General features: G+C 42.4%; 1 protein-coding gene across 1 annotated transcript in view; it reads left to right on the top strand.

Moving 5' to 3' along the window:
* The window catches only part of grin3a (glutamate receptor, ionotropic, N-methyl-D-aspartate 3A), a 96,765-nt gene extending 77,762 nt beyond the window's left edge, over window positions 1–19,003 (top strand). The window contains exons 7-9 of the mRNA XM_039759721.1: window positions 10,151–10,315; window positions 13,485–13,558; window positions 18,371–19,003. Coding sequence (XP_039615655.1) covers window positions 10,151–10,315; window positions 13,485–13,558; window positions 18,371–18,707 — 576 coding nt within the window. The 3' untranslated portion in view covers window positions 18,708–19,003. The remainder of the gene's footprint in view (window positions 1–10,150; window positions 10,316–13,484; window positions 13,559–18,370) is intronic.
* Window positions 19,004–22,014: the final 3,011 nt, after the last annotated feature.

The following is a 22,014-nucleotide window of genomic DNA, read 5'->3' on the forward strand; positions in this document are numbered from 1 at the left end:
ACCCTCTGCAGTTCGCATACCAGGAGAAGGTGGGAGGGAGGATGCCATCATCTATATGTACACCGATCCCTCTCCCACCTGGACAGAGGCAGTGGTGCTGTAAGAATTATGTTTTTGGACTTCTCTAGCGCCTTCAACACCATCCAACCTCTGCTCCTTAGAGACAAGCTGACTGAGATGGGAGTAGACTCACACCTGGTGGCATGGATTGTGGACTATCTTACAGACAGACCTCAATATGTGCGTCTTGGGAACTGCAGGTCTGACATTGTGGTCAGCAATACAGGGGCGCCGCAGGGGACTGTACTTTCTCGGTCCTGTTCAATCTATATACATCAGACTTCCAATATGACTCAGAGTCCTGCCACGTGCAAAAGTTCGCTGACGAAACTGCTATTGTGGGCTGCATCAGGAGTGGGCAGGAGGAGGAGTACAGGAACCTAATCAAAGACTTTGTTAAATGGTGCGACTCAAACCACTTACACCTTAACACCAGCAAGACCAAGGAGCTGGTGGTGGATTTTAGGAGGCCCAGGCCCCTCATGGACCCTGTGATCATCAGAGGTGACTGTGTGCAGAGGGTGCAGACCTATAAATATCTGGGAGTGCAGCTGGATGACAAATTGGACTGGACTGCCAATACTGATGCTCTATGTAAGAAAGGTCAGAGCAGACTATACTGTACTTTCTGAGAAGGTTGGCATCCTTCAACATCTGCAGTAAGATGCTGCAGATGTTCTACCAGACGGTTGTGGCGAGTGCCCTCTTCTACGGTGGTGTGCTGGGGTGGCAGCATAAAGATGAAGGACGCCTCACACCTGGACAAACTGGTTAAGAAGGCAGGCTCCATTGTAGGATTAAAGTTGGACAGTTTAACATCTGTGGCAGAGCGACGGGCACTAAGCAAACTCCTGTCAATCATGAAGAATCCACTGCATCCACTTAACAGGATCATCTCCAGACAGAGGAGTAGCTTCAGTGACAGACTTTTGTCACTGTCCTGCTCCACTGACAGACTGAGGAGATCGTTCCTCCCCCACACTATGCGACTCTTCAATTCCACCAGTTATTGTCTGCTTTTTTTTTTCATTTTTATTACTATTTAATTTAATATTGTTTCTTTGTATCAGTATGCTGCTGCTGGATTATGTGAATTTCCCCTTGGGATTAATAAAGTATCTATCTATCTATGAACACGGACGATCCGCTGCAGAATTGCACCACTTGTTGAAGAAGGTACGGTAGTGAGATTTCTTTGGGTGGAAGGAGTGGAACCTGCAGAATTTCACCAAAGGATGTTGCCTAATTAACTTCTTTATCTTTAGTTTTAATTAACTTGCTCAGGCCCCTTAGTTGTTTCTTCTTCTTTAATTAGCGGTCAAACAATAATGAGACACAAAACAAGCCACCATATGACCAGCTCACCTGTGCCCATCACCCAATATCTGAAAATAAAGAAAGATGAAGGTCTCGGTAAAGTTGATCTCTCAGGTCACCAAGACATTTTGATGGTTTTCTTTGACAAAACAGAAAAACCAACAGTTTTGGAAATGTCTGCTGTGGCAGAATGAGAGCAGCAACAGGCCACTGAATTAAATAACGAGTTTAATTAACAGCAAGATTAAGCTTCTCATTAAGAAACTGGTCGGAGTCAAATTGGTTGGAGTTTGAAGCCCCAGTTTAGCTTGTCATCTGTTGGCTCGTCTCACATCTCATTTCTGTTTGGCATTTAATGAAGAAAATAATTCAAAGGACTGAATCCTTAGAAACAGGGCTACTAAAATGAAGAGAAAAGAAATTAATTAACAGTGAAAACTGGTCACTAATGAAGAAGATGGTTAGAATGAAAACCTGCAGCCACTGCGGCCCACCAGGACTGGAGTTCGACACCCCTGATCTAGAGGAATGCTGGGCTGAATGTCCTGCCTGCTGTCATCAAGGTTATTCTAACACTCTGAAAGTGAAGTCAAACAAACACGGACGCTCCGCTGCGGAGTTGCACCACTTGTTGAAGAAGGTACGGTAGTTGAGATTCCTTTGGGTGGAAGGAGTAGAACCTGCTGAAATTCACCGAAGGATGTTGCCTTGTGCAAAATGATAAGCTGTTTGGGTGGCCATCTTGTAAAAACCTTCCGGTACCCCAAGTCATCAAGAACTGTGGCACATGCAGATTGTGGACGCTAGAGGCGCTGTTGCCCCGCTAAACCCACCAGACAGACGTCCAAGACACACTTGTAAAAAGCACCAAGAAGTCTTTTAATATTTTTTTTCAAATATTGTGCACAAAGCACCACACTCGCCACAATTCTCCAATCTCTATATATAATCTTCATTTGGATCTTGATCTTTGTTTGTCTGCGAATGAATTAGAAGAAGAAGCACTAGATGGCAGTAGAGAGACAGCTAAAACATAGGCATTGCATTAAGAATCTCCTCCAGGCTTATACTACTGAAGACTGTAGTACGCCAGTCACACCTCAAAACACAGACATTCAAACTAAACAAATTGGTGTGCTTTAAATGAACTAAAGAGATCTTCATTTAGATCTTGATCTTTGTTTGTCCGCGAATTCCAGTTTAGTACGTTGCTGTTACTCACGGAAGTCAACAATGTGCCGGAATAACGAAAGGGGTGGTGGACAGTGTTACGCTGGTTAGCTCCCGAGGCCTGGTTAGAGAATGAGATTGCCGAAGATAAAAGGTACGTGCCTACGTAACATATGAATGAAAGAAAGACAGTGGATAAAATGAATGACAACGTAACAGCACGAGTGCTGCGCGTCTCACAGTTGTACCGTGGCTTGCTCACATGTCAGTGAAGTGATCCCTATTTATGCTTTAAAGAGCCTGGATACCTATGTGTCCCCCTTTTATAACCTTTGCTCCGTGTATGTTGCCTTACTCTTTGGATTGCCACAAAGCAACCTGCGAGATTGGAGAAAGGTTGAGAAGAGATCGTGAGAGGAAACGACAGCGTCGTGAAAACGAGACGGACTGTGAACGGACAGAAGCAGAAATGCTCCAACACCACCACATAATTATGATTCGGACAGTGATTCCGAGTAGGCCGTTCCTATCGAGTCAATATCCAAGAGTTTTCTTTTGTAAGTTTGTTTCCCTTATAAAAAATCATAATGCTGTGCGACGAAGGGCCCGGTTCACGATTGGCAGCCGCGTTTAAACAGGGAGCCCTTCACAGACAACTTTAACATGCGCAACGTAGTTGGGCGCACATGGCTAGTATTTAATAAGAACAAACAATAATCTGTATATATAAAGGAGAGTTGGGATCCGAGAGACTGTGTTTGTGTGTTTGTGGAGGGATGAAGAGTTAAGGCGGGTAGGGGAGTCACGTGATCATCTCCCCTCCCATTCACGTCATTTCATTCACTTCAAACCATTTCGCTCCGAGCTGAGCTCCGCAGCTGGCGTGGTCTTGCCGTTCTTTTTCCTTAGTGTTTAGTCCTTTCTCCTTTACTAATTTACTGTTTAGTACACGCGGTACTTACACAGTCACTTATAAAAGGGGAGAAAACTCTGTGCAAGAAATGGATATTGAAACTACCTTGAAAGACATGCAATCAACGAGGCCATTAAACGGATCCCAAGAGAGGTCTTCTAGGTTGGAAAAAAAGCGCTTGGCTGCCAAAACCAGCGCAACAAGAAACGACTTCTACGTTAAAACGATTCGCTGACAAAATCAGGCAGTTAAACGAATCTAAAGAAGACAGGATTTCAAGATTTTCAAAAGGACGACTGGCTGCTGAAACCAGGCGGTTAAAAGAATCTGAAAAAGACAGGACGTCTAGATTGGAAAAATCATGATCCGCTGCCGAAACTAGCCGGTTAAACGTGCAGCGAAGCGCGCCAGGTCTGCTAGTCAATACATAAATCAATCCTTTACTCCCAGCAGTTTAGTCACCCAACCTCCCAACTCCAGCTCTCTTTGCTGGGTCTTCATCAGTCCTTTAAATAGTCCATAACCCAGAAGTGTTTTTCCCGGGTTCAACGCCACATCATCCTTTCTTAAGCAGCCCGGAAGTACTGCAGGTTTCCGTCCTCGTGACTCCAAAGTACTTCCAGGTTGTCATAAAAGTAGGTTCTTTGTGAGCTCCCCCTGGCGGCACCCAACAGGGCTGAGGAAACGGACTCCACATCCCAGGATGCTTTGAGGGAATCCGGGGAACCGTTGCCGTCCAGGGAGCTGCCACATAGCATCTCGGGGGATGCAGTGCCCTGAAAAGGCTGTCTTCCTACATTCTTTTCTCTCAGGGATGTTCTGGTCAGACTGAACCACCGGCCGTCCATCACAAGATCCATAGCTGACTTACCCTAATATACTATATATATTATATATTGTAAGATATGGCCGGCCATGTACCCCGGCCAATACCCCCAAGCCGCCAGGTGGAGCCCTCCTTGCAGCATGGAGGTCCCCAGAAGACCAGCAGGGCATCATGGACAATGGAGTTTTTATGCACCGCCCTGCTGGATGCCATGGGGGCCACGAGAGGGAGCTGCAGGGAGGACCGAAGAGTTCTTCGTGCCCTATGACCCGGAAGTTCGTCATAGGAAGAGCGACTGGCTTCCGGGGTGAGAAAAAAGTACTATTTACCCTGACCCGGAAGGAATAAGGACTTGTGGACTTTTGGATTGGGAACACTTCCGGGTCAGGGAATATAAAAGGACTGTGGGAACTCCCAGGCAATGAGCTGAGTTGGGAGGCAGGGTGGCTAAGTGTCTGGGAGTGGAGGATTGGTTTATTGTATTTGTGATTTATTATTGGAGAATTGTGGAGAGGAGCGTGCTTTGTGCACATAATTATTATAATAAATAATAATTGGATTTTATCTGGTGTCTGACGTGTGGTCTGAGGGTACAAGGGAGGAGAAAACCCTAATCTGTCACAATATATATATTATATATAATATATATATACTGTATATTATAATAATATATATATTATATTATAATATAATATACCCTAATGTGCAGAAAACATAATCCAAAGGTTTTCTCTGATGCCATGTCGATGTGGGCTAATGTGTCGACCAGATCGAGCTTCACGGGTTACGCTTGTTTAGGGCTGTCAACTCTCTTTCTCTAGAAATGAGGACATTTGGGTCATCGAGCGATGTGCCATCCTTTCGTTCCTCACACATCACCATCTCAGTCCATAGCAGTAGAGAGAGCCAGCAGGATTTGTTTCTCCCAAAGAGATCTGATGGGTTTTCAAAGGGTTCCTTTCATTTTTTGATCAGTTTATTTTTCCACTGAAGCTGTTTTTCTCAGTAAATCTCATAAAATCTGATAAAACAAGTTGATTTGTTCAAGTAGTCTGTGAACTTGCACTTTCTTTTTGGCATTTCATTTATGTAAATGAAAGAATTATGAAAATATTAAATTATTGAAGAAGTGAGTTATTACTTGATCAACTGATAACTTAAAAGATATTGCATTTATATGACAGAAAAATGTGTGATTTTGTTTTAATTATCGGAAACTTTAATGGTTGACTCCAATTATAAATCCATTTTGGAACAACGGGTGGTAATAACAATAAGCTCCATTGAAATATTACAAAGCATTACTTATTCGCACTTTAATAAGATGGACCGTACCTGGATGTGTGAAAGGTCTTGTTTAACCAAACTGCTGGAAGAAGAATCAAAAATAAGACGTCACATAGAAAACGCGAAATTGTAATTTCGATTTTACGGTGAATTAGGATTACAACTAATTAAGGAAAGGAACAACATTTATAACGAAATGTCTACATGCCAAGAAAATAAAGCTGAATTCAAAAGTTAAGATGAAAAAGCCAAGACGGACAGACTTCTGTGATTCTCCTCAAGATCTGCGATGTTTTCTAATGGAATGGAAGTGAAGATTCTGGGAGGAAAAAAAGGTGTGTGTACTACTTCCGCTAGTGCTGATTGGTGTACGGCTTTCGATTTTTACCAATGATAAGGATATGGAGATTTTCAAATTTTAGGAGCCAAAATTCCGGACATTTTAAAAAATTTTATAAATTCCTCCAGGACAGTCCATGGCGCTTTAAAAATGGGGACGGTTGGCAGCCCTACACTCGTCGTTTATCAGCCCTTTCTACCCATTCATGAACTTTGCTGTTTTTACTTCCACGCTGAACCAACATCTTTCAGTGAACTTTAGCAGGATTCACTTCCTCTGCCCAAAGAAATCTCACTATGGCGTGTTGTTCAACAATGGTGCGATCCCACGGTTCATGTTCATTAGACCTCGGCTTCGACTAACTGAACACTCTGTGTGTGTCTTCAAACTACCCATAAGCCCCTGCAAACATGTTGTATTGCGTCAGGTTAATGCATAATTGTCATTTTATACCTTTACTTCAAAGGGCGGCACGGTGGCGCAGTGGGTAGCGCTGCTGCCTCGCAGTTAGGAGACTTGGGTTCGCTTACCGGGTTCTCCCTGCGTGGAGTTTGCATGTTCTCCCCGTGTCTGCGTGGGTTTCCTCCCACAATCCAAAGACATGCAGGTGATGTGTATTGGCGATTCTAAATTGTCCCTAGTGTGCTTGGTGTGTGTGTGTGCCCTGTGGTGGGCCGGCACCCTGCCCGGGGTTTGTTTCCTGCCTTGCGCCCTGTGTTGGCTGGGATTGGCTCCAGTAGAGCCCCGTGACCCTGTAGTTAGGATATAGCGGGCTGGATAAAGACTGACTGTCTGACCTTATGAGAAGGATTTACGAGTCGTAGTGGACTCGACACGATCAACTGCCAAACAGTGTTCAGAGGCCATTAAGAAGGCTAACAGGATGTCAGGTTATATAGCGCCTTGATGTGTGGAGTACAAGTCACTGGATTTTCTGCTCAATTCTTTATAACACACTGGTGAGGCCTCATCTGGAGTCCTGGGTGCAGTTTTGGTCTCCATTGAGAAGGACCTGGGAGTCATAGTGGACTTGTCCCTGTCTACTGTATTTCTAGGCAGAGTGTGTGTGTGCCCTGTGGTGGGTTGGTGCCCTGCCTTGCGCCCTGTGCTGGCTGGGATTGGCTCCAGCAGACCCCTGTGTTAGGATATAGCGGGCTGGATAATGACTGACTGACTGACTTTATGAGAAGGACTTAGAAGTCATAATGGACTCAACACGATCAACTGTCAAACGGTGTTCAAAAGCCATTAAGAAGGCTCACACAATGTCAGGTTATATAGCGCCTTGACATGTGGAGTATGAATCCCAAGAGGTTCTGCTCAATTCTTTACAACAGACTGGTGAGGCCTCATCTGGAGTCCTGGGTGCAGTTTTGGTCTCCGTTGAGAAGGACCTGGGAGTCATAGTGGACTTGTCCCTGTCTACTGTATTTCTAGGCAGAGTGTGTGTGTGTGTGCCCTGTGGTGGGCTCGTGCCCTGCCCGGGATTGGTCCCTGCCTTGTGCCCTGTGCTGGCTGGGATTGGCTCCAGCAGACCCCTGTATCAGGATATAGCGGGTTGGATAACGACTGACTGACTGACTTCACGTTTTTGCAGTCTGTAGCATCAGATGGGTGGCGACTCCGACATTCTTGTCCTTCAGCCATACAAGATATCTGATCATCACAACACTCCATCTTCAAAAACAATTGAAAGAAAACTGACTTCAGAACAAGGAAGACTGACATCTGTCACATCACTGAATTCAATTCCACGTTCGTTGGATCTCTTGGTGAAACAAATGGATATTTCCAGTATGTCAAAAGTATTTTATTCAGCTTAAACAGGGCGTGCAAAAAGTGGGCAATCTGTAATGAAAGAAGCAGAAAAAAAAAATAAAAAGATGTTTTCAAGATGTTCACTGTGGTAAAATGCAGGTCAGCCATTACAGGCGATGTTACCCCGAGGAGTCAACATGGCATTAGATGTTTCATAAGGTCTGGCGGTGTAGACCATCTGTCTTAGCTCGCTGATTCCCACCGGCAATGCATTTATGTGCAGGGTTGCCGAGTTTCTTCACAATCTGTCAAAACCACAAGATAAAACCTGGAAGAACTGCTTCAAAGCACAGTCTCATTTTATTTCATTTTTATTTTCCCACAACATATATAATGTATTATTCTCAGACTTACAGTAATGTTTAGGATAAAGACCCGTTTCACTTTGATATCCCCTTTCTGCTCCACAGGTTCAAATTACAAATCAAACAATTCACAATTGTGATTAAAGTGCACACTGCAGACTTTCATATAAGGGGATTTGCAGATATTTTGGTCACACAATACATTTTCTATACGGTGCCCCCCATTACAGGGCACCATAATGTTAGGGACACGACAATGGCAGGTCTATTAAAGCCGTTGTCATATTTAGGACTTTGTCGCGTGTCCCTCACATGCAATGACTGCTTGAAGTCTGCGATTCATAGACATCAGCTGGTCCTGCTTGTTTCGGGGGGCTTGTCTCCTTAAGTTTTCTCTTCAGCAAATGGAAGGCCCGCCCAGTTGGATTGAAATCAGGTGACTGGTTTGGCCATTCAAGAATTTTCCATTTTTTAGCTTTGATAAACTCCTGTGTGGCTTCAGCACATCTTGTTGTAGATCAGTGGTTCTCAATCTGTGCGGTGGGCCCCCCTACGAAGTAACAAAAAGGGGGGCGCGAAGATGTGAAAAAAAGAAAACAAGAATCCAAAATATGAAAAATACATCTGTTGAAACCAAAACAAATGAGCTTAAACTACATTCTGATACTAGAACAATAAATAAAGAGTTAGATAAATGTTGATAAAAGTTAAGTAGGTATAATAAAATATGCATCTACATTTCAAAAAAATGTTAGGGAGGCACAATTAAAACTGTTATGAAAACTCGGGTCGCAAATACTTAAAGGTTGAGAAACGCTGGTGTAGGATGAAGCAACATTCAGCGAGTCTGGATGTCTTTACTGGACCTTGAGCAGATCAGATGTTTCTAAACACCTCAGAATTCATTGTGCCATCACCAGTTCCAGCATCAGTGAAGTGAAGTGTGCCACGACCTGTTGCAGCCATTCATGCCCAAGCCGTAACTCTCTCAGCACTGCCATATTTAACAGATGAGGTGGTCTGCTTTGGATCTCAGGCAGTTCCTTCTCATCTCCACACTTTGGTCTTTGCTGTCACTCTGATGAGGTCCATCTTTGTCTCGTCTGTCCACAAGACCTTTTCACAGAATTCTGCAGGCTCTTATTTCACAAACTGCAATCTGGCCATCCTGTTTTTGTGGTCTCCACCTTGCAGTGTGTCCTCTTAGTTTCTCTTCATGCAGTCTTCTACTGATAGTCGTCTCTGACACACACACATCGCCCCCCTGAAGTCTGTCTCTGATCTGTCAGCCAGATGTTGGGGGCTTTCTCTTGACCATAGTGAGGATTCTTCTGTCATCAGCAGTGGAGGTCTTTCTTGGCCTACCAGTCCCTTTATGATTACTGAGCCCACCTGTGTGTTCTTTCTCCTTCATGATATTCCAGACAGTTGATTTCAGTCATCCTGAGGTGTCACTGATTCTCTGTTTCTCAGACTCATGATGGCTTCTTTTACATTCATTGGCACAGCTTTTGTCCTTATGTTGAACAATGGCAGCTACAGACTCCAAAGGGTAGAAGTGAGCTGAGGTGTCTTATGAAGCCATGAAACCCACCTGAGGAATCACAAACACCTGTGACGCCAACGGACCAAACATTATGGTGCCCTAAAATAGGGGGGGGGCGTGTAGTAAAAGTGTGAAGCGACTGAAATTAATGCAAATCCCCTTAAATGAAAGTCTGCATTGTGCACTTTAATCACAATGTCTGAATGGCTTAATCTGTCATATTAAACTGTGTAGTAGAGGGGGACATGAAGAAAAAATGGGTCTTTGTCTCAAACCCATGGAAGGAACTATTTCTCTTTCTCTGAAATTTTTTAGTTTAACAAAGTTTCTATCTATCTATCTATCTATCTATCTATCTATCTATCTATCTATCTATTATATAGTGCCTTTCACATCTATCTATCTATCTATCTATCTATCTATCTATCTATCTATCTATTATATAGTGCCTTTCATTTCTATCTATCTATCTATCTATCTATTATATAGTGCCTTTCATTTCTATCTATCTATCTATTCCTGTCTGCTATGCTAAAATATCCATCTATCTATCTCTCTATCTTTGCAGACTTTACAGATGGGGATCAAGCACTTTTCAGGGCTGTTTGTGATGTTGTGCATCGGAGTGGCCCTGTCTCTTCTCACGACCTTAGGAGAGCATATTGTCTACAGGCTGGTAATTCCGAGAATAAAAAAAAAGTCCAGATTAAAGTATTGGCTCCACATAAGCCAGGTATGTATTTATGCATGTATGTATGTATTGTTGTTGAGTGGGGGGATACCACCGAGACTTTCAGTTTAATTCCTAGAACTATTAACTTATCAGTGCCTGATGGCACAAAACACACAGATTTAAACAAAAAAAGCCACTGTAGGTAAACAGAGCTGTTCTCTTGATGGAACTCCTTCAAGCAGTCATCTTAGTCCAACAAGTGACGCTATCTTCAATGAAGCCTGGGCTTTATAAGGCTCTTGACTGTAAGGGACAGGGCCCATTGCCCTTAGGGGGCATCTCCTCTGAGCTGTGGAGAGAAACGGAGATGACACAGTTAGCGACAGCGCCCTCTCTCGTCCCAAGATAGTAAGACATTCCTCCATGGACTCCAGAAGGTGCTCCTCCAACATGCATGCGTGACAGTAGATATGCTATCAGTCAAAAGTTTTAAAACACTACCGTTTTTCCAGCTTTTCTTCAAATTTAATCAGTTGGATTGCAATGAATTCTAAAATTTCTTTGTTTCAGTTTTTGCTAACCTAATCTTAAAATTTAAACCTCTGGCAGTTTATTGCTTATCTTTCCACCATTTTATGTCATTCATTGCGTTTCAACTGACTAAATTTGAAGAAAAACTGGAAACACAGAGGTGCTGTAAAACCTTTGGCTGGTAGTATATCTATAGGTGAGGGGACGGCACATCATAATACACATTATAGGTTTCAAAATATTAGAAATCTGTGAAACAAAGTGTGGTATCTCCATATATATATATATATATATATATATATATATATATATACACATATATATATATATATACACACATATATATATATATACTGCTCAAAAGAATTAAAGGAACACTTTTAATCAGAGTATAGCATAAAGTCAATGAAACTTATGGGATATTAATCTGGTCAGTTAAGTAGCAGAGGGGTTGTTAATCAGTTTCAGCTGCTGTGGTGTTAATGAAATTAACAACAGATGCACTAGAGGGGCAACAATGAGATGACCCCAAAACAGGAATGGTTTAACAGGTGGAGGCCACTGACATTTTTCCCTCCTCATCTTTTCTGACTGTTTCTTCACTAGTTTTGCATTTGGCTACAGTCAGTGTCACTACTGGTAGCATGAGGCGATACCTGGACCCTACAGAGGTTGCACAGGTAGTCCAACTTCTCCAGGATGGCACATCAATACGTGTCATTGCCAGAAGGTTTGCTGTGTCTCCCTGCACAGTCTCAAGGGCATGGAGGAGATTCTAGGAGACAAGCAGTTACTCTAGGAGAGCTGGAGAGGGCCATAGAAGGTCCATAACCCATCAGCAGGACCAGTATCTGCTCCTTTGGGCAAGGAGGAACAGGATGAGCACTGCCAGAGCCCTACAAAATGACCTCCAGCAGGCCACTGGTGTGAATGTCTCTGACCAAACAACCAGAAAGACTTCATGAGGGTGACCCAAGGGCCCCATGTCCTCTAATGGGCCCTGAGCTCACTGCCCAGCAGCATGCAGCTGATTGGCATTCGCCATAGAATACCAGAATTGGCAGATGCACCACTGGTGCCCTGTGCTTTTACAGATGAGAGCAGGTTCACCCTGAGCACGTGACAGAAGTGAAAGGGTCTGGAGAAGCCATGGAGAACATTATGCTGCCTGTAACATCATTCAGCATGAGCAGTTTGGTGGTGGGTTAATGATTGTCTGGGGAGGCATATCCATGGAGGGTCACACAGACCGCTACAGGCTTGACAAAGGCACCTTGGCTGCCATTAGGTATCAGGATGAAATCCTTGGACCCATTGTCAGACCCTATGCTGGTACAGTGGCTCCTGGTGCACGACAATTCCTGGCCTCATGTGGTGAGAGTATGCAGGCAGTTCCTGGAGGATGAAGGAATTGATACCATTGACTGGCCACCACACTTAAATCCAATAGAACACCTCTGGGACATTATGTTTTGGTCCATCCAATGCCACCAGGTTGCACCTCAGACTGTCCAGGAGCTCAGTGATGCCCTGGTCCAGATCTGGGAGGAGATCCCCCACAACACCATCTGTCATCTCATTAGAAGCATGCACCGATGTTGTCAGGCATGTATACAAGAACACAGGGGCCATACAAAGTGCTGTACAATTTGGAGTTGCTGCAATTCAATTTGGGCAAAATGGACTAGCCTGCCACATCATTGTTTCACTCTGATTTTGGGGCGTCTTTGAATTCAGGGTTCTGTAGGTCGATCATTTTCATTTCCATCAAACGATGTGGCATCCTTTTGTTCCTAACACATTACCCAGTCTATATCAGTATAGATATCCAGGAGGATTTCTTTTTCCCATTGAGATCTGATGTGTTTTTAAAGTGTTCCTTTAATTTTTTTGAGCAGTTTATATATGTGTGTACAGGGTTGTGCAGGGAAACAGGAAATTTTGGAACTAGCTGTTGGAGACCCTGGGGCATCTGGGACCGATGTGACCTCGTTTAGAACCCCATGTCATTAGTTATAATGAAGTGGTGAGCAGTGAGCGTTCGCTGTGAAAGCCTTTGATAAGAAAGGTGATAGTGTGACTGCTATGCAAAAGGGATTTAGGCGTCATTACCAGTAAGTATGCCTATCTGCTCATGTGATTACAACACGGGTGCGTAATTTCGAAGAAACGGCTTCAGCCTTAAAAAAGAGGTCCTCAGGTGAAGCTACTTCACCTACTGCCCGACAATTGATGGCAGCAATTTGATGATTGTTTGGAAGGTGCGTCATTTCACGCAACGGTGACATTCCATGGCCTCCGAGATCCCCAGATCTCACCGTTTGTGATTTTATTTCTTAAAAGCCAAGTGTACCGCACATGTCCTGCAACCACTGCTGAACTAAAAAGGAGGATTGGAGAGGAAATCGTTGGCCTTCCTCTTGACATTTGACGTCGAGCGATGCAGAGTTTCCACAGCAGTCTGTCAGAATGTGTTCAGAGAAGTGGACAACATCTTCATAACGTTTTCTTCAAAATTGAATGAATATTGATTACCATCATTAACTGCATATCCTGCACAATACATTTCATCATTAAATGTATTTAGTAAGGTGTTTATTCGTACATTGAATGTCAATTGGAAATTTCCCCTTTCCCTGCGCCACCCTGTATTTCTAATTTTTTAACATGTGTTCTGTTTTCTGTTTTTTTCCTCCAGAGGTTACATCGGGCATTGAACTCCACTTTTAATGATGACAAATTCCAGCAGACGGTGAAAAAGCTTGAAAAGAGGTAGAGATCGCAAAATTTATTTTCTCTCCATGACAAAGGTAGAATGGCCAAAGGGCAAGGTGATTATACAACTGGTTGGCATTTTTTCAGATTCATAAAACATCATCGTGTAGCAGTTCTGTGCCCTCCACCCCCCCTTCCCCATACAGGTCTGGGTGGGATTGTCAGTCACAGGCTCCTCTGGGACCTCCGATGTGGTCTCTCAGCTCATGTCTGCTCTCTAAATGTGTCTCTAATTCTGTGTCTGGTCAAGATGAGTCGTCCAAACCAAATCCCTGACCCTCACCTTTAGACTTCTGTGCATTACTGTGCAATTTGAATGAAGTGTTACTGTTAATAGAATTAAAATAAATGAACGGCAGCAATGCTGATGCAGTAATCAGTAAGGCACTACGCTGAAGAGATGGTCCGTTAAGGAGAATTCAGTGCTCTTAGTGATGACTGACAGAGGCAAGTTTCGTTATGCATATAACTTCATGAAACTCGCACTAAAATTCATTTCACAGGCAAATTCACAATTGTTAAACACCAAAATTTTTATTGAAATTTTATTATTTCTGAGCTCCTTCTCTGTTCAGTTCTTGTATGGACTGGGTGTTGGGGAGGGTCGTGGGGTCCAGCGGCTGTGGGGCATCTGTTGGTGAAGAAAGATTCACGGATCTTGACTTTGCTGACAATGCTGTGATCTTCGCGGAGTCAATGGAGGCTCTGATTGGGGGTCTCGAGAGACTGAGTGAGGTGTCTGAGTGTCTGGGCTGGCGGGTGTCCTGATAAAAACCAAGAGCCAGGCCTTTAATGACCTCGTGGGCACGGCCATCAGCAGGGTGTCTATCTGCAGAGAGAGTGTCGACTTCGTCGAGAGGTTTACTTACCTTGGCAGTGACATTCACGTCTCTCTGGTGGGTCTTCCTGTGAAGTCAGTAAACAGATTGGGAGAGCATGGGGGGTCATGAGGTTGCTGGAAAGGGGTCTGTGGCACTCCTGATATCTGCAAAAGGACAAAGGTCCAAGTCTTTAGAGTCCTGGTGCTTCCTGTTTGTGAGACATGGACGCTATCCAGTGACCTGAGATGAACACTGGACTCCTTGAGCGCTGTGTCTCTCCGGGAAATCCTTGAGTCCCGCTGGTTTGACTTTGTGTTGCTCATGGAGTCCTGAATGAGGCACATGACCCACATTTTGAGGGAACGTCAGTTACGGCACTACGGCCATGTGGTGCGTTTCCCCGAGGGTGATCTGGCTCATAAGATCCTTAATGTTGGGGACCCAAGTGGCTGGACCAGGCCAAGGGGTCGCCAATGTAACACTTGGCTGCGGCAGATAGTGGGTCTGGACCGCGTGTCTGCATGAGGGTTGCAAATCGGGATCTCGAAGTGTTTTCGTCATGTGGTGGGTGCGGTAACGCGCTGTATCAGTGCATGCTTCCCAACTTGACTTGACTTGAGTGGAAAACAAGAACGTTTGCTCTCCCAGTCCTTCTTCACACTTCTGTGTTCACCTGTGTTTTTGTGCAGCTGCATGACTGATGTAATCTGTTCCACACATCTGGTAAAATCGATTGCATTTCTATCCCTCATTCAGTTCATCGTATAAGAGTGCAGTACATTTTCAAAAAAAAACGTGACATGCTGCATATTTCCCATATGAGGATACATTAAAACACACCATTGTGCACATTACTGTGTTTTCTCCACAGGAACATCTCACTACATGGAGAGCTGCTAAGACTACTGAATGCCCACTCCCATTATCTACTAGGAAAATGTTACTGCTCAACAGTTGATCTATGGTGGCTCAGGAGACTTTAATTTATATGTCTCTATTATAAAAAAAAAATATGGAAGGAGACGAGACGTGATTTTCTCAGAGAGACACTTTTATGTCCTACGAGATGAGTCTTTGTATCAAGGGATTTAACGACACCCGGGGCCGGAAATAAAAGACAAAGAGTAGATGACAAAGTAGAACGTCATAAAGAATTCAAAAATGTTGGCTCAGAAAACATGCAGAGCAAGTTAGAGATAATGGGAAAAAAAAACGAAAATTCGAAAGTCTCAAAAAAAGGATAGTAAAGATCGCATTAGCGCAAACAAACAGAAATTATTACTCGGTGAAATAACAGAACAGCGAAAAGAGATCAAATATATCGTTTGGATATAAACTTTTATTTCCGGCCCCAGGCATGGTTAAATCTTTTAATTCTCGTGAATATGCCTCTTCATTGGAAAGAAACACTAATTTTCCCTGATGGCAACACAAATTAGTCTTTGACTTAAAGTTTATATCCAAACAATATATACTCAGCAAAAAAAGAAACGTCCCTTTTTCAGGACTGTGTATTTCAACAATAATGTTTTAAAAATCCAAATAACTTTACAGATCTTCATTGTAAAGGGTTTAAACAATGTTTTCCATGCATGTTCAATTAACCATAATCAATTAATTAACATGCACCTGTGGAATGGTCGTTAAGACCTTAACAGCTTACAGAAAGTAGCCATTTAAGGTCACAGTTGTAAAAACGCAGGACACTAAAGAGACTTGTCTACCGACTGTGAAAGATGCCCAGGGTCCCTGCTCATCTGCGTGAACGTGCATTAGGCCTGCTGCAGGGAGGCATGAGGACTGCTGATGTGGCTAGGGCAATAAATTGCCATGTCCGCACTGTGAGACGCCTAAGACAGCGCTACAGGGAGACAGGAAGGACAGCTGATCATCCTCGCAGTGGAAGACCACGTGTAACAACACCTGCACAGGATCGGTACATCCGAATATCACACCTGTGTGACAGGTGGTACAGGATGGCCACAACAACTGCCCGAGTCACACCAGGAACACACAATCCCTCCATCAGTGCTCAGACTGTCCGCAATAGGCTGAGAGAGGCTGGACTGAGGGCTTGTAGGCCTGTTGTAAGGCAGGTCCTTACCAGACATCACCAGCAACAACGCCGCCTATGGGCACAAACCCACCTTCGCTGGACCAGACAGGAGTGGCAAAAAGTGCTCTTCACTGATGAGTCATGGTTTTGTCTCACCAGGGGTGATGGACGGATTCGTGTTTATTGTCGAAGGAATGAGCGTTACACTGAGGCCTGTACCCTGGAGCGGGATCGATTTGGATCGATGGCTAGGGCCATTCCCCCCAGAAATATCCAAGAACTTGCAGGTGCCTTGGTGGAAGAGTGGGGTAACATCTCACAGCAAGAACTTGACAAATCTGGTCCAGTCCATGAGGAGGAGATGCACTGCAGTACTTCAAGCAGCTGGTGGCCACACCACATACTGACTGGTACTTTTGATTTTGAGCCTCCCTTCATTCAGGGACACATTGTGAAACATTTTTAGTTCATGTCTTATGGTGTTGACTCTTTTAGTGTTCATACAACTATTTACACATTAAGTTTACTGAAAGTAAAAACAGTTGAAAGTCAGAGGACGTTTCTTTTTTTGCTGAGTATATTTGATCTCTTATCGCTGTTCCGTTATTTCACCGAGTAATAATTTCTGTTTGTTTGTGCTAATGCGACTCGTTTGTTCACATCTCGTCTCCTTCCAAAATTTTTTTTATAATAGAGACATATAAATTAAAGTCTCCTGAGCCACCATAGATCAACTGTTGAGCAGTAACATTTTCCTAGTAGATAATGGGAGTGGGCATTCAGTAGTCTTGGCAGCTCTCCATGTAGTGAGATGTTCCTGTGGAGAAAACACAGTAATGTGCACAATGGTGTGTTTTAATGTATCCTCATATGGGAAATATGCAGCATGCCATGTTTTTTTGAAAATGTACTGCACTCTTATACGATGAACTGAATGAGAGATAGAAATGCAATCGATTTTACCAGATTTATGGAACAGATTACATCAGTCATGCAGCTGCACAAAAACACAGGTCAACACAGAAGTGTGAAGAAGGATTGGGAGAGCAAACTTTCTTGTTTTCCACTCAAGTCAAGTCAAGTTGGGAAGCATGCAGTGATACAGCGCGTTGCCGCACCCACCACATGACGAAACAACTCGAGATCCCGATTTGCAACCCTCATGCAGACACGTGGTCCAGACCCTCTATCTGCCGCAGCCATGTGCTACATTGACAACCCATTGGCCAGGTCCAGCCACGTGGGTCCCCAACAATGGCCATAGTGCCGTAACTGACGGTCCCTCACAATGCAGGTCATGTGCCTCATTTGGGACTCCATGAGCAACACAAAGTCAAACCAGTGCTAGCCAAGGATTCTCTGGAGAGACACGGTACCAAAGGAGTCCAGTCTTCATCTCAGGTCACTAACGTCCATGTCTCGCATCTCTATAGCTTATGGAATGAATGTATGAAAATGCATTCAGACAGACTGAGGGGGACATAACTGAAGTGTTCAAAATTAAGAAGGGAATTAGTCCAGTGGATAGAGACGGTGACTTTAAAACGAGTTCATCAAGAACATGGAGACACTGTTGGAAACTTGTAAAGGGTAAATTTCACACAAACATTAGGAGGTTTTTCTTCACACAAAGAACGAGAGAATAAGTGACAAAGTAGTGTGGTGGACAGGAGGACTTTAGGGATTTTCACGGCTCAACGTTATTTTGGAATGTATAAGACTGGCAAGCTTTGTTCGGCTGCATGGCCTGTTCTCATCCAAATCTTTATAAGACTTTAATGTATTATTTATGCTATGGAAAAAACTTAGATTTTTTTTTTAAATATACAGTGCAGTCAACCAAGGTAAGAAACTCTACGGCACTCTGCCTTTGAACAGTATAATACAGCAAAAATGTTTATGCAGAATGTTTTCTGTCTTTTCTCAATTAAGGTGCAACATTGGAAATAACCAGCAAGTGGTTTGGAAAGCTTCGGGCAACTCCAAGTGTAACAGACGCAAGATTCCCATTAAGGAGGACCGACACAATGACTTGGAGTTTAAACTCTACAAGGACATCCCTCTACCACAGGTGAGGAAGGACATCTCCGCATCGGCCACTTCAAACGGCAAGACGGACTCCTTGAGCTTGGCGAGGAACTCAGTGATTCAGGAATTGACAGAACTGGAAAAACAAATCCAGCTTATTAAACAGGAACTCCAATTAGCCATGAGCAGGAAAAACGAACTGGAAGAATACCAGAGGACAAACAAGATGACTGAGGCTTAACAGAGCACATAACGATGGATTGCACTTTAATACAATAAAATAATTTTAAAAAAAGAGATAGAGAGAACAAAACATCCCTCCAAAAAAAAAAAACGAGTGGAGAGCATAGCCCGACACCAAGGACCCCATCTGGCACCCCTCCGGCTAGTTGTGTCCTTTCCACGGTATATTTGCAGCCTGACACACATTTCTAACACTGTTTTTTTATTATTAATACTGTTATTATTACTATTATTATTACTATTGACTCTGGAATCTTTAAGTCATGTGAATTGAAATAAAAAGTTCTGTTTAAAGTTGTTAGTTTACAAGTATTTTAATATGTTAAGGAGCACAAACACTTAATTACTCCTCAGCAACCAAACTGTAATGTTATGAGTTGAACACAAGATTTTATAGAACAGCAGAGTTTTGTATAACATGAGAGATGAATTGTTGAGAAAGGATAAGGAAATGAGATGATGGAATGAAGAGGTGCAAGTGTTACTTCAGGCCAAAACGGCTACAAATAGGAGGTGGGAAACATCAGGAATGGAAGAAGACAGTGAGGAATATAAAAGAATAGAGAAGAATGTAAAAAGAGCAGTAGCAGGAGCAAAAGCACAGGCATTGGATGAGGTACATTAGGAGCCAGAAACTCCAGGAAAGGAGATCAAAATATTCAGAATAGCAAACAAAAGATCTTACCCAAATCTAATCGTTTAAGAGTGAATGGGGAGTTGTGCTACATAATACGAATAAAATTAAAAAAGGTGAAAGGCATACATTGAGAAACTGGTGAAAGAGGAAAATCCGAAGGTAATATTTGAAGAATGAGGGTGTAACCACAGAGGTAAGTAGGGAAAAAGTCAAACTGGCATTAGAAAGAATGAAGAATGGCAAGTCAACTGGAACAGATGGGATACCCCCTGAAGCAAGGAAAAATCTTATTTGTTATGGACACTGATGCCAAAGATCTATTGTCAAGAGAAAATTCCAGACCAGCAGAAAAATAGTGTAATTGTGCCCATATTTAAGGAGAAGGGGGACATCCAGAATTCTAGCAATTATAGGGGGATAAAGCTGATGTCACATTCAATGAAAATAAGGAGAAGGATAGCAGATAAAAAGCTGAGAGTGGAAAAACCGTTTGGGTTTATGCCACGAAAAATTATACAAGATGTGATTTTCACCTTGAAACAGATTATGGTAAAATATTGATAAAAATAGAAAGGATTGCGCATGGTATTTATAGAAATGGAGATAACATATGATAGAGAACTGTGGAGATGTATGATGGGGAAGGGAGTACCGGAGATGACATATCAGAAGAGAAATAGTGTCATTGTGCTTATATTTAAGGAGAAAAGGGGATGTCCAGGATTCTGGAAATTACAGGGTGTTAAAGCCAATGTTACATTAAAAGACAATATTGGAAATGATAATGGATACAAAGCTGCGAAGAGATATGATGATAGGGAAAGAACCATTTAGGTTTATGCCAAGAAAAGGTATTACAGATTAAATTTTTGCCTGGAGACTGGTTATGAAAAAAATATCAAGAAAAACAGAGAGGACTGAACATGGCGTTTGTAGATTAATTGAAGGTATATGATAGAGAAATGTGGAGATATATGATGGGGAAGGGAGTACTGGAGATGACAGATCAGAAGAGAAATAGTGTGATTGTGCCCATATTTGATGAGAAGGTAGACATCCAGGAATCTGGAAATTATAGGGGGTTAAAGCCAATGTTGCTTATAATGAAAATATGGGAAATGATAATGGATAAAATGCTGAGAAGAGATACGATGATAGGGAAAGAATCATTTTGATTTATGCCCAGAAAAGGTACAACAAAAGATATATGATAGAGAAATGTGGAGATGTTTGAGAGAGAAGATAGTAATGGAGAAGTCTATAAGGATATGTACAAGGGGGCCTACACACAAGTGAGAAGTAATGTAGGAATAACAAAGAGGTCTGAAGTTAAGGTTGGGTTACATGAAGAATTATCATTAAGCCTTCATCTTTTTCCTCTAGTTATGGAAATTATTACTAAAGGCATAGTAGATCAGGCTCCATGGTCTATGCTATTGTGCAATGTGGCACCACTAAGAATATTTTCAAAAGGAAATTGTAGGAGCAGAGAACAATTATGGAGGATAGAGACCTTATGATTAATAGGCAAAAAAACCCAGAATATCCAAGATTTAAAGGACAAGAACAAAATGGAGAAGTTAACCTCCAAGAAGAAAGGATGGCAAAGTTCAAATATCTAGGATCAATAACAACAAAGGACGGAGAGCGAGATTTAGAAATAAATCACAGAATGCAATCAGGTAAGAAAAATTGGAAAAAGACATTGAGAGTGTTAAGTGAGTGAAGAATCTGTGCAAGATTGAAGGGTAAAGTGTATAAAACAGAGATCAGACTGGCATCATCATATGGATAAGCTAAAAAGATGCAAGAAAGGAAACTGGACGCTGTCCTACAGGCTGTGCCACAGCTACAGTGTTAATGGGGGGCCTCACCCCCTTAGCTTCAACATAATAGTATATAAAACAAACTGAATAAATCCATGAACAAAACATGATAATGAAAATAATAGGCAAAGAAAAAAATATTTACAGAAAAATAATATATAAAAAGAAAGAAAACACAAAAATGGAATTTACAGAGTAATATTTAAAATGTAAATAAACCTGCTATATAATTAAAACACTAAGGTCTGTGTGTCCAGTCCTGATTGAATAGATTGCCTATGGCAGAGGTTCTCAAACTTTCAGTATTTCGAGCCCCCCCCCCCCCCTCTACATGGAATAATTCTGCGCCTGCATAATATAAAATAGATGAGAATAACCTATGATACAACTATCAAAGGTATGATACTCATGCGGTGTTGCGGTATCCTATCATTTTGACTTCCATAAGATTTGCATGTGTTCGGCTAACTTCGATAAAATATTTGCAATTTATTTTTTCTAAAGTGCTTTAATAACTGATAAAATGCCTTGTGTGGTTTTTGGTAGTAATTCTAATCCCAAAAACAAAGAATAAATTATTTATTCTTATTGAATTATTTTTTTATGTAAAGAAATGATTAAATATGTTTTAATTTTTAAAAATCTCGTAAACGTGGAGACCGATGAAGTCAATCTGCGCAAGATGAATGTATTTTCGTCCGACAAATATTATACCGCTGTTAGTTGTATTATGAAAATAGCCCACTATGCAGTAAATTATTTAACTCAACTTGGCATTATTGGCTACGCTGCCAATGTGGTGCAGTCGTACCTCATTATCACCTGATCTACTGTTACCCGAA

Source organism: Polypterus senegalus, chromosome 7 (assembly GCF_016835505.1).
Source record: "Polypterus senegalus isolate Bchr_013 chromosome 7, ASM1683550v1, whole genome shotgun sequence".
Lineage (NCBI taxonomy): Eukaryota > Metazoa > Chordata > Cladistia > Polypteriformes > Polypteridae > Polypterus > Polypterus senegalus.